Source organism: Microcaecilia unicolor, chromosome 2 (genome assembly GCF_901765095.1).
Source record: "Microcaecilia unicolor chromosome 2, aMicUni1.1, whole genome shotgun sequence".
Lineage (NCBI taxonomy): Eukaryota > Metazoa > Chordata > Amphibia > Gymnophiona > Siphonopidae > Microcaecilia > Microcaecilia unicolor.
Genome location: NC_044032.1, coordinates 421,081,063 through 421,097,085, shown reverse-complemented (window position 1 = coordinate 421,097,085; position 16,023 = coordinate 421,081,063). Strand labels below are relative to the sequence as shown.

The following is a 16,023-nucleotide window of genomic DNA, read 5'->3' as shown; positions in this document are numbered from 1 at the left end:
GTTGTAAAAACAATGTGCGTATTGTGAAAAATTGCAGGAAGACCTTAGAAAGACTGTGCATCCAAATGACAGATGAAATGTAATGTGGACAAATGCAAAGTGATGCATGTTGGAAAGAATAATCTGAATCATAGTTACCTGATGCTGGGGTCCACCTTAGGAGTCAGCATTCAAGACAATACACTGAAATTTTCTGCCAATTGTGCGGCAGCAGCCAAGAAAGCCAACAGGATGCTAGGAATTATTAGGAGAGGGATGCAAAATAAGACCAAGAATATTAAATATTTGTCAGCTCTCCTTCATGCCTTTTGGACACAAAATGGTCCCAACTTACAAATTAGCAAAGATCACTAGTATAGAGGGTGAACTTCTTCCGTGCATGAAATAGAGTGGGATTTGGCGGTGATTGTATCTGATAATATTTAAAGTAGCCAAATAGGTAGAGAAACAGAGCAAAAGCCAGAAGGATGATTGGGTATATGGGAAGAGGCATGGCCAGCATGAAAAAATTGGTGATAGTTGGTTACTGTGCCCCCAGAACTATTCAAAACACAGAAGTGAAAAAAAGGATAATGAGGTCATGTTCAGTGTGTATTTTGGGACAAAGATAGCATCAAGTTGGTGTCCTTCCTTGTGCAATGGGCTAGTGTTCAGTAGTCTGAGGTCTGGTTCCTGAAGGAAGCTAATCAGTGAAAGGGCATCTGGGCATTCATCGTCTTCTAGAGGTAGGTTGAAATCACCCATGATGGTGGTCTTGGGGATGGTCACTAGGCTTTGTGTTATAAAAGAGTATAGTTCTTCCATGATGTATTGCCATGATCCTGGGGGTTGGTATAGTATTATTAGTCCATGGGTATGTGAGTGGGGGGTAAGATCTAAAGTTTAGAAAGATCCCTTCAAGGCCTTTGTTTATTGTGGTGTAGATTAGTTTAAGTGAGAGGTTAGAGCGGTATATTACTGAGACTCCTCCTCCTTTTTTGGTTCATCCCGTAGTTTTGGTTCATCTATTTTTCCTCTTGATAGAATTGTTTTTCTCCATGGCTTCCTTTGATTGAGGTGAGTTATGGGAATATTAAATTCCTATAGGTGTTGGTCTGACCAGATGATGGGTGATGAGGTCCATCTTGCTTTTGTCATGTTCAGTGTGTATTTTGGGACAAAGATAGCATCAAGTTGGTGTCCTTCCTTGTGCGATGGGCCAGTGTTCACTAGTCTGAGGTATAGTTCCTGAAGGAAGCTAATCAGTGAAAGGGCATCTGGGCATTCAATCGAAAGAAGCCACGGAGAAAAACTGTTCTATAAAGAGGAAAAATAGATGAACCAAAACTACGGGAACTAGTAGATGAAAAACTGAAGACAAATCACATCACCCACAATTCTACAGACAAGATGATCTCAACATGGAACAAATCAATACAAGACACACTGGATAAAATATCCCCACTACAAGAAAAAATAATTTCCAAATTAAAGACCAATCCATGGAGCACAACAAAAATAAAAAATACAACTTGAAAAAAACATGCAGGAAACTAAAAAGAACCTGGTTGAAAACCCAAAACACCCAACACAAAGACACCCTGGAGAGCACAAATCGAAATATACAAAGAAAAGATAAAAGTTAAAAAAAAAATACTACAGTCAAATGGTGACTGAAAGCAGCAATTCAACCCACTCCCTCTTTCAACTAGTAAAATCATTGACCAAACCAACACAAACAAATTAAGAATCCAGTTTAAAAGCAAAAATCCTCACAACATTCTTTCAGGAGAAGACGGAAAAACTATTTGGCGCTATTCCCAGATAACAGCCCCAGAACACACAACGGAAGAAACAGAAACACTGGAAGACAAATGGCCCGCTGAACGCCAATGGTCCAACTTCACAAAAACAAGCTACCTAGGTCTCAAACCCACTATAAACAAAATTCTCGAAAGGACAATGCACTCTGGACTTGTACAGAACAGTCTAGCAAAGATACTAAACCACTTAATCACACTAGTAGACACTACGAGGCTCATTTTCAAAGCACTTAGCCTCCCAAAGTTCCATAGAAACCTATGGAACTTAGCCTCCCAAAGTGCTTTGAAAATATGCCCCTAAATTAACTAAAAGCTGTTTCCCAAAAGAACTAGGAGGAACAGTACTTAAACCACTGATCAAAGGACATTCACTAGACAAGAAGTCTCCCAACAACCACCAATCAGTAGCAAACATATCCACCATAGCCAAGATCATTGAAGCCATGTTGGAAACCCAATTACAAGAATACATGGAACAACACCAACTACTGGATCCAATGCAATCAGGATTCTGCTCTACATACAGCACAGAAACAGTAATGGCAGGTTTTCGGAACTACACCGCCTTATGGATAAAGACCAACAAATCTTCATTATACAACTAGACCTTTCGACTACATTTGAGCCTGGTCAACCATGAAATCCTCTTAACAATGCTCGAAGAAGTAGGAATGAGAGATAGAGTTCTCAATTGGTTCTCAGAATTTCTAAAACACAGATTAATTCAAGTTAAATGGCAACAATCTCTATCTCAACCATGGCTCATGAAACATGGTGTTCTGCAAGGCTCCCCGCTCTCCCCATGCTCTTCAACTTCTATCTCGAAGACATAGGAAAAATTTTAACTCCCTACAAAATCAAATATTATGCCTATGCAGACGACATTATCTTTCTATTCCCAGGAACAAACCCATCTATATACTCACAAATGAAAGAAGTCTTCATGATGCTTTATGAATGATTTTAACCCTGATAAAACCAACATACTATGGGTGGGAAACAAGACAGTAAGTCATATGCCCTAAGCTGGCAGGGAACAACAATCCCACTGAAAAATGAAATCAAACTCTTAGGAGTATGGATAGACTCACACCTCAATATGTCCTCACAAATAAATAATCTGATAAGTAAAAGCTTCTTCAAATTAAAACTTCTCCGGCACATGAAACATCTACTTGACCAAATCCATTTCTGTATTATAGTACAGACTATGAGGGGCATAATGGAACGGGGATGACCCTTTCTAAGGGCGTCCATCTCTAAGGATATTCCTGCGAAGTGGCGGGGTAACCCTTATTATCGAAACAAGATGGACGACCATCTTTCGTTTTGATAATATGGTTGGGGACGCCCAAATCTCAACATTTAGGTCGATCTTAGAGATAGTCGACCTAAATGTTGAGATGGTCAACCTTAGAGATGGTCGTCCCCGGTTTTCAGCCAAAATGGAAACCGAGGACGCCCGTCTCAGAAATGACCAAATCCAAGCCATTTGGTCATGGGAGGAGCTCCCTGAGCGCAGTATACAGGTCCCTGGAACAATTTTAGTGGGTGCAGTGCACTTCAGGCAGGAAGACCCAGGCCCATCCCCCCTACCTGTTACACTTGTGGTGGTAAATGTGAGCCCTTCAAAACCCACCAGAAACCCACTGGACCCACATATAGGTGCCCCCCTTCACCCCTTAGGGCTATGGTAGGGTTGTACAGTTGTGGGTAGTGGGTTTTGGGGGGGGGGGGTTGGGGGGGCTCAGCACCCAAGGTAAGGGAGATATGTACCTGGGAGCAATTTATGAAGTCCAGTGCCCCCTAGGGTGCCCGGTTGGTGTCTTGGCATGTCAGGGGGACCAGTGCACTATGAATGATGGCATGGAGTGGATCTGCCTTATTCTATGACACCATGTGCAAATTCTAGAAACACCTTGACCAGCCGATGCCCCTCCCACAGCCATGCCTCCTTTTCATATCCATGTGTAAAATTTACACGTGCATCTTTATAGAATACCGATGACTACAAAGATGTGTGCATAAATTCAAATTGTTGACAATTAGCGCCAATGATGGTTTGTTAGCACCCAATTATTGCAAATTAACTGCTCATTTGCCAATTAAGATGTACATTCAATTATGGAATAAAGAAGATGCCAAGATGTAGGCATGTAAATGACCTGAATACTTGTATATATGCATAAATGTGTGCACAGAGGCAAATCAATGCCAATTTTCCATCTACACGCTATTCTATAACATGGTGTCTAAATGTGCTGGTATGTAATTTGCAGGTGGGCATTTACATGAGTCTGAGCAATGTGTGGACAGAGCACACATTTACACATATAGATTATAGAATACAATAATCTACTTGCATTCTTTTGTGATTTAGATGTGACTGGTGTAAGTGATCACACCTTAATTCTGGGCACGCATTTGACATATTATGCTAACTGTAGAGGATAATTCAATAAAGAGAATGCAACTATTTTGGAGCCTTTTCTATAAAGGAAAGTAGGTGCCTACTTTTCTTTATAGAATACTAGTGTAACGGGTCAAGAATGTGCCTATATTTTAAGCATAATCACTTACTTCATCAAATATTGGCACGTAGTTACAGAATAGCATGTATCCCGAAAATAATCGTTTATGCACATATGTGTATAGAAACTAAACAGGTTCAGAAGCCAACTAACTTGATTATTGATGGTGAAAACTTTAATCTGGATCAATCTATAAAGATATTGGGGGTTGTTTTGGACAGTAGACTGATCTTGGAACCTCGGATAAATTCACTTATTAAGAAGTCTTTTTATATCATGAGAAAATTGAGGGCTATTCAGGAATACTTATCCACTGATCAGTTTCGCCTCGTAGTCCAATCACTGATTCTTAGTCGGTTGGACAACTGTAATATTATCTATTTGGGTTTTGCCTAAATATCTATTGTGTAAACTGCAGATGACTCAGAATGTTGCGATTTGTCTGATTTATTCTTTAAGGAAATCTGACAAACTTACAGCTTTCTTTAGAAAGCTTCATTGGCTTTCTATTGAGGCAAGGATAACTTTCAAACTCGGATGCTTTTTTATGGAAATTGTTTATGGATTAGTGCCACTTTATATGACATCACTTGTATGTTATATGTTAGATCGCACATCATATAACAATCATAAATTTCTTTTATTTGATTTTCCAAGTCCTAAGGGTATTCTATATATTTTATAAGATTGTTTTCGTATCAGGTAGCTAAATTCTGGAGAGTTTTACCTGTCAATTTACGTCTTTTATCATCTTATGATGTGTATAAGAAAGGTCATAAAACTTTATTGTTTTCTAAAAGAAGAGTGTGTTAGCTTTTGTATACTTCTGTCTTTGCCTCTGAGTCAGGAGTAACCTTCTGAAGGTCTCCTGGAGGGTGGACCCTTGCCCCCCAGGCAAAAACCCCAGGCAAGGAAAACTCTGGTTACTAAATAAGTGTTAGACGTAGAGAGGCATTTTCGAAAGGGACGCCCAAGTTGCGATTTGGACGTCCTTGCAAAATGGCGAAATCCTGGGGCGGGGAAACCTGTATTTTCAAAACAAGATGGACGTCCATCTTTTGTTTCGAAAATACCATCAGGGACATCCAAATCCTTAAATTTGGATGTCCCTAGATTTGGTCGTCCCTAGACATGGACGTTTCTGACTTTCGACGATTTTCGAAACCAAAGACGTCCATGTCAAAAATGACCAAATGCAAGCCATATGGTTGTGGGAGGAGCCAGCATTTGTAGTGTACTGGTCCCCCTGACATGCCAGGACACCAACCGGGCACCCTAGGGGGCACTACAGTGGACTTCATAAATTGCGCCCAGGAACATAGCTACTGTACACTACTACTACTACTACTACTTAACATTTCTAAAGCGCTACTAGGGTTACGCAGCGCTGTACACCACTACCATAGCCCTTACGGGAGAAGGGGGCACCTATATATGGGTACAGTGGGTTTGTGGTGGGTTTTGAAGAGCTCGTTGTTCCCGCCACAAATGTAACAGGTATGCGCCTGGGTCCGCCTGTCTGAAGTGCACTGCAGTACCCACTACTACTGCTCCAGGGACCTGCATGCGCTGTCATGGACCTGAGTATGACATCCTAGGGTGGCATACAGGCTGGCACGACATACTTTTAAAGATGTTATTTGAGGGTGGGAGGGGGTTAGTGACCACTGGGGGAGTAACGGGAGGTCATCCCAGATTCCGATGGTCATTTGGTCATTTCGGGCACCTTTTTGTGCCTTAGACATAAGAAAAACAGGTTCGGGTGAAAATGTTCAAGTGTTAGTCAGGGACGTCCTTGTTTTTTTCGATTATGGGTCAAGAACGTCCAAGTGTTAGGCACACCCAAGTCCTGCCTTCGCTACGCCTCTGACACGCCCCCTTGAACTTTGGCCATCCTTGCAATGGAGTGCAGTTGGAGATGTCCTAAATCAGGTTTCGATTATACCGATTCGGACGTCCCTGGGAAAAGGATGTCCATCTTCCGTTTTATGTCAAAATATGGACGTCCTTCTCTTTCGAAAATGAGCCCAATACTAAATGTTTATTCAAATTGTCAAAGAAGCCAATCAGTAATTATTGAAATATCAACAAATAAATCCCAATAGAATATAATAATATAGCAAATAATGAACAGAGTTTCCCCTGGGAGCTGTCAATATGTCCACCTGCTAATGTAGACACATTGAGGCTCGCCATCCTCAGTTCTGTTTCCTCTTAAATACTTTTTTCTTCCTTTCTTCATTATCTTAATTATAATTACCCTTCCTACCTAATGAATATGCATCTTTCGAGAATATTCTATTTCCTGTTATGGCGAAGCTTGTTCCAGCACGTTCCATCAGCTTCTATCATTTATTCCCTCATTGGTTTGACAGTTAGGGCCTGTTATGCACATAAGCAAAAGTTTTCATTAGATAATGGGTTGACCTATGTCCTTGTTATACTAGTCACTATGCTAGCCCTCCCCACCCTTTTGCTGAAGTTACAATGTCATCCACACCCACTTACTTCTCCTTCTAATTGTATATCTGGATACTGCAGGTGTCCTTAATCATAGGAGTCTCTGGCTCTTAGTTGCTGACCATCTACTTATCACAAGTTAGCATAAATTAGCATAGGCCAAATGTCAAACCACAAATTTCTACAGCCTTACATTTCTAGCTGTCTTGCAATTCCAGGTCTGCTCCCAAGAAAAGCAAAATAGCCATATTAAAATAAAAACTAGAAATATGTATGATTTGCACCTTTTCATCGCCTCTGTGATATACACTTTGCTGACTTTTTCCTTTTTCTCCTTATTGTTACATCAACATTTGTTAGGGTCTAGTGCTCTTTTTGTAATCCACTGTGAACTATGTAAATGGCATTAGCGGAATATAAAAAAACTAACTGTACTGTATGTGTGTCTATATGTACGTATATGACTTGAATACTGGTATTTATGTGCATTCTTGCTGTCCAAATGTAGGCGGCTTCTTAGAGTTACCCTAGTAGAGGGTAACTGTATAACAGGGTGCCTAACAAAGGCGCTGGCTATGGTGCCTATTTTAAGCCAATTTGATAAAGAAAATGTGGTGTCTACTTTTACTACTACTACTTAACATTTCTAAAGCGCTAGAAGGGTTACGCAGCGCTGTACAGTTTAACAAAGAAGGACAGTCCCTGCTCAAAGGAGCTTCTTTATAGAATCCTAGCACAAATGGCTAAAAGTGTGCATACATTATTAAGGCCCGATCACTTACCCCGGCCCAATGGCTGGCGTACATGCCCTTGCTTAGATGTTAGTAAGAATGCATGCAAATGACAAAGTTCTGTAATTTACACATGTACTTGTGCGCTCTGCTCACAGTTCATTCCAACTCCACCCATGTGCAAACCTGCCAGCAAAGTTCATGCCATCGAATCACAGTGTGTATTTTTCCACTAATTGTTAGTTTATCAGAGATTATTTACATGTATATATGACTAGAATACTTCCATTCAGGCACTTACCGTATATACTCGAATATAAGCTTATCCGAGTATAGGCCGAGTTAACGGTTTTCCTCATTGAAAAGAAGGAGAACTGTTAACTCGAGTATAAGCCAGGGAGATTTATATTCAAGTATATTCCTTTCTCCCCTGTGGTATCCTGCATTTCTCCGTTTCCCCTTCCCCCTTGATGTGCAGCATTTTTGCCCTCTCCCTCCCCGTCTGTCCAAAGTGACCACCACTTCTCTCCCTTTGACTGGCACTTCTCTCTCACTTCCACCCCCCCTCCCCTTCACGGTAACCAACATATCTTGCCACATCCTCCTGGGACACAGAAATGAAATAAAACTGGGCCAGTATGGGGCCTTGAGCATCTGCGCATGCTCAAGGGAAACCGTGAGGCCTTGAGCATATGCAGATGCTCAAGGCTCCACACAGGCCAGCTTGCATTCATTTCCCTGTCAGCAGCAGCATTTAGGAGGGAGCGGTAAGAAATGTCAGTCAATGTGTGTGTGAGTGGGGAGGGAGGAGTGAGAGAGAAGTGTCAGTCACCTCAGGAAGCACAGAAATTTCCTTCAACTTAATTATAAGCCAAGATCCCAATTTTTAGCCTTTTTTGGGGCCCAAAAATCTCAGCTTATAGTTGAGTATATAGGTAATTGCTGCCTGAAATTAGGCATCTCCTTATCGAATTAGAAACATATTGTCTCTCCCCCACCTTCCCCAGCCCAATCAACATTCTCCTGTTCCCAATCCCAGACAGCTCTCCTTTTTTTTGCTTCTTTGCAGCATTCTTCCCCCTCCCCTTAGCCTTCTCCTCTTCCCTGACACTATGAATACACTCCTCCCTCCACTTTTGCCAGCACACTCTTACTCCATCCCAAACCCAATTCCAGCACCCTTCTCCTTTCCACCATCTCACCTCTTGTGCTTTTATTCTCTCCGCTACCTAAATAAGCCATACTGTGTCTTCCTCCTTCCTAGGGTCCATGCAGGCTGCTACTTCCACCTCATTGCAACTGTGGAGGACAACTTCTTCAACTGTGGTTTAATTATTGACCTCTTTAGACCAGGCCAGCACACCCTACTCTAAGAATGAGTTTACTAGAGCCACCAATCTATCCATGGTACCTCCAGCTGCTTCTTTTACTTCTCCAGGAAGATACTTTTGCTTCTGTATTTATTATAAGGAAATGGACCAGTTGTATTTTTGGAACACTTCCACAGTGCAGCAAGAAATCTAGTAAGGACTTATTTGCAGGTTAGTGTAAGAATTATCCTAAGATGTTGTGAGACCATGTAGTTCCACTCTTCAGATCTAGCAAAGGACATCTGGAAAGGGGCAGCTGCTCTCCAAAGCTTGTGTACAAGTACATCCATGGATAATTCTTATATTGGTCCAGTAAGCAGGATGTTGGTCTACAAGGAATCCAGTTTTCTTGAGGGCCTATTATGCCTTCTAGCACAGTGTGCCTTGGAAATCTTATGACTCGTCCATTATGCCAGGATCACAAATATCTTCCAATAGTCTGAGCTCTTCTTTCCATTCAAGATTCCCTCAGGTTCCACTGAGCTGTAGGTGGTCTCAGAGCAAGATTTCCTTATACCCTACTTCCACAAAATGGCTTCAACTTCAAGGTCCAGTAGAAATGGGTGGCTGGGAGGGTGAAGAAGGAACACAGCCATCAACAAACTAGATGTACCGAAGGTTGCAGGGCCAGCTTAAGGAATGATGGCACCTTGCGAACACTGGTATCAGTTCCTTCTACGGCTGAAGGATTGTAGAGAGTGGTGGCCCTTAAAATTTGCCAAAGTACCCATGAGGCAGAGGCACCATGTACATCCACACGGATCATACAGTACTAAAGTTGAAAGAATGGAGACCGAACTCAGGGACTGAATATGGTAGTCTATGGCTCAGGATCTAGGTGAGGAGATTCAGAAGTCAGGAACCAAGCAAGTGAGTCATTGTATCACAAAGACCTATTTGTTCCTTTGAGCCCTTTATCCTGTTACTTGTTAAGGCTTGTTTATCTTTCTGCTCTCTCCCAGGTATAAAGGTACTAGTTACCTGTAACCTGGAATGTCCAGGACTCCAGGGATTAAGGTCCTGATGCCACCAGGTGGAGAGACAGAAAGACACAGAAGGTTATAGTAATATGAGAATAATCATTAATTGTTTATTACACTTACCAATCAGGAATACAATTAGAATATGTAATATAATTAATTAATTATCATATGAGACAGCAACCAGGACACAAACGTGGCCTCTGACTAATTTAGCTCTCTGATTGCCTCTGTCCATGATTCTCCTTTTATACCCTTTTCTCTCATAGGCTAGTATTGGAAGTACAAAGTCAGCATATTCTAACATATTCCAGCATATTCTAGTAAATTCTATCTTACAGAAGCAAAGTTCTTCATAACATATTTGCTTATCATAAGTAATGTCAGTAAGGTTATCCTACTTTGCAAAAACCATATTCCCAGCAACCAAAGTTGTGTCTCTTTTATTTTATTTTTGTTACATTTGTACCCCGCACTTTCCCATTCATGGCAGGCTCAATGCGGCGGGCAATGGAGGGTTAAGTGACTTGCCCAGAGTCACAAGGAGCTCTTCATTATCTGCTTTCATGGTCAGCAGCAAATTTTCCTTTACATTACTACATTCATGCACAGTATTCTCCTGCCACACATATCTCTGTTATGACTCCATATCTGCCCGTCTCTCCAACAGAAGGGAAAGCTGACATGAGATTCACATTCTGTGTAATTCTTATTATTTAGCTTCTCAGTGACTCTTAACCTGTCCATAGCCTGTTCACAGAGGCCTAGCTTTGCTCATAATTCTCAGTTACTGTTGTAAAGTTATTTTATGGTTCATGACCTGCATGTCCCATATAAACAGTTCCTCCCTTGAAGGTCTTCGTAAGCAAGACCTTCACCAAAGATGGGAGTTACCAGTGTTTTTTATATGACACCTAGTCCTACTTCTAGGTGAATATTCACACCTCAAGATCTGTGTGTTTTCAGCAAGCAGATGATTTGTGCTGCAATTCCAGGCTGTCTTAGGTTGCAGGTCTGAGAATTCCGTAGTAGGGGGAAGAGACTCGGTCCTGACTTACCCGTTATGGCTAGGCAATTGCATGAGGTGCAATTGGTGGATAGTAAATAGGAGAGACACTAGTGTACTATAATTGTGAGGTACGGTGGCTAGGATAGAGAGTAATTATGTTACTTACCACCCAATGTACCAGTCGATCTGAACCCAAGTGCAGAACGGCTATCCAAAACTCCTGTGAATGAGACTGGATGCAGTCTCCGAGCGGTCTTACCCAAGAGTTTCGCAGTAGACCTTGGATGTTCTCCAAACACAAATAACCTTAAGGGGCAATTTCAATGGCATCCCAGACAAAACTATACTCTTGCTACAATCTCTTTTTCCTAGAGCTTTCCTTTCACTGCCTTTGTGGTCTTATGGTTGTGGGAGTATTGGGGCTTCTAGGCTTTTGTCTTGAATTGTTTTTATTTGTTATTGAACACCTTCTTGCTGCTGGAATTAGAAAGGTGCATTATCAGATCTATTAAGCATTCAATATGACTATATCTCCTGTTTTTGATGCCCTGACACATTGGGTTCATGTCCTGGGGTTTTCTAACAGCTGCATGCAAAAATATTTCATTGTACTTCAGCTTTGTCTTTTGATATAAAATGAAGGCATGATACGTTAGCTGTTGCTTGTGCACTGTTTGTTTTTCAGGCTGGAAGAGCAAAGATTGGATCCCTAAACTGGTTTCCGATAGCATAGCAAAGAAATTTAGCCTGGACGAACTGGTGACCCACACGTTACCTTTTGAAAAAATCAATGAAGGGTTTGAACTTCTGCGTGCTGGAAAAAGGTGAGAATGTATCTATATTCCCAAAGTTTGAGGCCTTCTTCTGTAAGCCTCCACTTGCAATGAATTGCCCTTATATCAGTACTTTCCTGGTGTACTCAGAAAAGATGCTAGAAAGAGAAAGCTTGTTCCGTAAATCAGCTTCTCAGATGGGAATACAAGAACTGTGACGCTACAGTCCTAGAATATTTCATTTGCACTAAGAAGTCCCTCTTGCAAGCTCTACACTTCCCCCACTGTTGCAGCTTTCTCATTGAGTTAATATTCAAGATCTTCTATGGGTGCCAAGGTGAAAATTGGTAAAGACAAATAATAGTGGGCCCACGAGCATTTATAACTGAGCAAGAGGTAGACTGTACCATCTGTGAATTCAGATTGTCAAATCACAGTATCTGAGCAGTGGTGTTCCGTGCTTGGCTGACACCCGGGGCGGATCGCCGCTGCGCGCACCACTCTCGGGTGCAGTGCAACACAGCGCCCCCCCCCCCCCGGCGTGGAACTGCACCCCCCCCTGGCGTCGGCACCACCCCTGGTATGGACCCTAACCCCCCCCCCCCCCCCGGCGCAGCACCTCTCACTCCCCCCGACAGTCCCCACCTGCCTACCAGCTGAGCTCCGGCCGGCACCTCCAATCTGCAGCACTGCTGACTTTAAATGAAGAAAACCATCTCGTCGTTGGCCCTTCACTCACTGAGTCCCACCCTCTGATATAACTTCCTATTTCCTCGAGGATGGGACTCAGTGAACAACATCTACACCCCTGTTATATACATAAATGGTTAGAATACTGGCATGTATGTTTGTATGTGTTGAAACAGGTCTGACCTGTGTGCACATAGGTATGATAATGCCAAATAAGTGCCTCAACAACATACTGTAAACGTGCATATTTTACATGGCACATATAGAGAATGATGTGGGGACAAAGTTTGTCCCCATCCCCATGAGCTCTGTCCACATCCCCACGAGCTCTGTCTGATCCCATCTGCAGAAGCCTCAAACCATTATGATTTTATATTTGAATCATTTTATTAAAGTATAAAAAGAAATAATATTCTGTACAGCTGTCGTTTTATAGATCACCACCAATACAGAACACAGATTTTTTTTAAACCCTGTCTTCCCTCCCCTCTCACAAATATCCTTTCCACTATTTTGAAAACCGAACAAGCCAAATTACTACAGAATGCTACATATAAATTCATGCTAACAGAATACCTCGGTCACACAGACAGACACCAATGCCAAACACATAATATCTGACCAGAAATGATAAACATATATTAAACCCAAACCCCATGAAGCCACACCATATAAATAGAAAGAGATGAATTCCCTCCTATACCGCGCACAATATAAAAATCACACATGCTAGGGATGGTGTTAGGGGCATGCAACTAGGACAACTGCCCCCTGGCTAGAGAGAGCCCTAAGCCTGCTGGAAGCTGAAGAAGGTATGGCCTGGTAGTGGGCTTTGAGGTCCCCTCCCAATAGGGTTGCCATATGGCTCCAGAAAAAGGAGGACAGATTGAGCCAGACTGGATCGATGTGTCCTCCTTTTTCTGGAGCCATGTGGTAACTCTACCTCCGAAGTTTCTGCACTGGGCCCTAGCCACGACTAACACCAGCTCTGGCAGGATACACATTTCAATTTGATATATTCTTATCACAAATTAGAAAATAAACATTTTTTTCTATCTTTTGTTGTCTGGTCATTTTATTTTTCAAATCATGTTGGTCCCAGGCTCTGGTTTCTGTTTCCTTCTGTCTTCTCAACTCACTTGCTAGGGTCTGCTGCCCATTTGACATTTCTTCTTTCTCCATGCTCATCTTCTATCTCTGTTCAGCATCTCCCTTCTCTGTGTCCTCTATACTTCCCTATCCAGCATCTCCCCTATGTCCATCTCCCTGCAATCATCTTCACCACTCTATGTCCCTATCCTCTCCCCCTGTGTATAGTCATCACTCCTCTGTCCAATGCCGGAAACAGCCCAGCATTTTGTTTTATTTGTATCCCGCGCTTTCCCACTCATGGCAGGCTCAATGCGGCTTACATGGGGCAATGGAGGTTTAAGTGACTTGCCCAGAATCACAAGGAGCTGCCTGTGCCTGCAGTGGGAATTGAACCCAGTTCCCCAGGACCAAAGTCCACCACTCTAACCACTAGGCAAACTCCTCCACTCAACAGCATTGAATATTCAGGCTTAGCGCAGACCACATGAGTTAGCCGGTCTAACTCCCATGGTCTGAATATCTGCCCCTACCTCCCATGGTCTGAATATCTGCCCCTATATATGGCACTAAAAGAATCTGTGCCAAAAAAGTGCTATTATATAAAATTTGCATAAAGGTAAGTGGGGTTTATAGAATAATGCTTATACCTGGGAATTGCACCTAAATTTAAGCATGGTCATTTGCACCAACTAAAATGTGGTGCAAGTACCCATGCATAAATTTAGGCACACATACCCGTATTATCTAATTACATGCATAACTTAAAAAGGAATACCCTGATCCACCCATGACATGAGCCTCCCATTTCTACACCCCCTTTTTTGACTTGCATGTAAAATGTAGACACGGATCCTGTGCCTACATTTATGCACGTACACTTCAATTAAATAATTAGTGCCAATAATTGCCTGTTAAGTTGATTAGCTCATTATTCAATTAAATTGTGAGTGCAATTTTTAGTGACTTTATAAAATTAGGAGGAAAGTGCATTTATTTGTGTAAGTAAATGTAGCCTATAGACTGTAAGCCTTCTCCAGATAGGGACATGACTGAATGTTACTCTCTTTGAACTACCAAGGAAAAGGTGTGAGCTAAAATCAAAATAAATTAATTTCCTGATTTTTGTATATTTATCAATCACAATATTCCTTTAACACATTTTTGTTGATAAGGATATTGAACATATTTAGACATGCCGTATTCTTTTTATAGGGAGGAAGAGAATTAGTGGGTCTTCTGTCACATAACCATGAGGTTATTAGCTACAGTATGAAGTATAGTTTTGATCTCATGGGTTTCTGTAGTTATATGTTAACTAATATGTAAATCCTTTCTTGAATCATTGCTTGCTAACTTATTTATTTTGCTTCATATTTGTTTCAGTATTCGTACCATCTTGACATTTTAAGGTGCCTTCAGAATCCGATTGCTTCTCCTCTGGAGTAGTCTACATCCTTAGAGTTTCACGAATTGGAATACAGATTCATCTTTCTGAAGAGCTGGATACCTCATCATCCCCAGAGCTGTACAGCATATCTAAATTGAAAAAATGAAACAAATATGAGAATTATGTTTATTAAAGGGGAAAGTATTGGGTTAATCATTTTTTATATATACAGCTTTTGGACAAGAAACACTAGTTTGTTCTTAGATATGCTTTTGGCTAGCTTACAACACATGTTTATCCAAGCTTAGAAGGTAGAAGTACAAGAATGTACTAATTGTATGGATCATGAAGTTCATCTAAAAAGAGGTTACTGGGAAAATGAAAAGTAATGATGCAGGTGCAGGATGAGGTAAGACATGGAGAAATGTAGATGGGAAATTAAGCAGATAGACCATATAAGGGAATAGATAATTGGACAAACAGGATGGGAATTGATCTAATGGTGAAAGAAGGTATAAAATAACAGGGGAATTTGTATAGAGTCAGACAACAACCTCCTGCTTGTGTGCTGGATTAATCTCCTGGTTGTTGTCTCCTTGCAAGTAATAAAGCTGCTTTAAGCCTGACTTGGTCTCGTGGTGTTCGTGAGTATTGGTAAATTCTTTTAACACCTCTCTTTATCTTCTCCCCTCTAGGGATGACCACAGTACTCCTCAGTGCCAACTCCAGCATTCCTCCCCTTCCTCCCTTGCTAACCCCCAGTAGTCTCCTCCTCATTGGTCCCGGGTACACAGGGCTCATGCCCCAAAATCTCATTTAGCTGAGACCAGCTTTCTGCTCCTGTCCCTTCCATCCTCTCCCAGGCAGCTTCAAGGTACAGGAGGGGAAAGAATGAGGGTGAGTCTGAAGCCGACAGTAGGAAAGAGCCACACTATTCCAGCCCCCTCTTCCTTTTGTTTCTAGCCCCCTTCTAGCTAGCCTGCAGAAAACAAGAGTGTAGAGGCCATACCTGGATATTTCCTAGGTATACCTATTTGATAATGCCACTGCTCTCCAGTCTCTAACCTTTTGAAGTTGCATCACACTAAAAGGATTCACAGTTGTATTCATGTATTGCTTAAAGCTGCTTTTTACAGACTGAAAAAAAGAAAGAAAGAAGAGCCCAAAGCTTATACTTATGTTTGTTTTGCCCCTGTAA

General features: G+C 41.7%; 1 protein-coding gene across 2 annotated transcripts in view; it reads left to right on the top strand.

Annotated features, from left to right (window-relative positions):
• LOC115461133 (alcohol dehydrogenase 1-like) overlaps positions 1 to 15,451 on the top strand; it is a 55,057-nt gene extending 39,606 nt beyond the window's left edge. For both annotated transcript variants that reach the window (XM_030190728.1, XM_030190729.1), the window contains exons 8-9: positions 11,569 to 11,707; positions 14,822 to 15,451. In XM_030190728.1, the coding sequence (XP_030046588.1) occupies positions 11,569 to 11,707; positions 14,822 to 14,846 (164 nt within the window). In that variant the 3' untranslated portion in view covers positions 14,847 to 15,451. The remainder of the gene's footprint in view (positions 1 to 11,568; positions 11,708 to 14,821) is intronic.
• Positions 15,452 to 16,023: the final 572 nt, after the last annotated feature.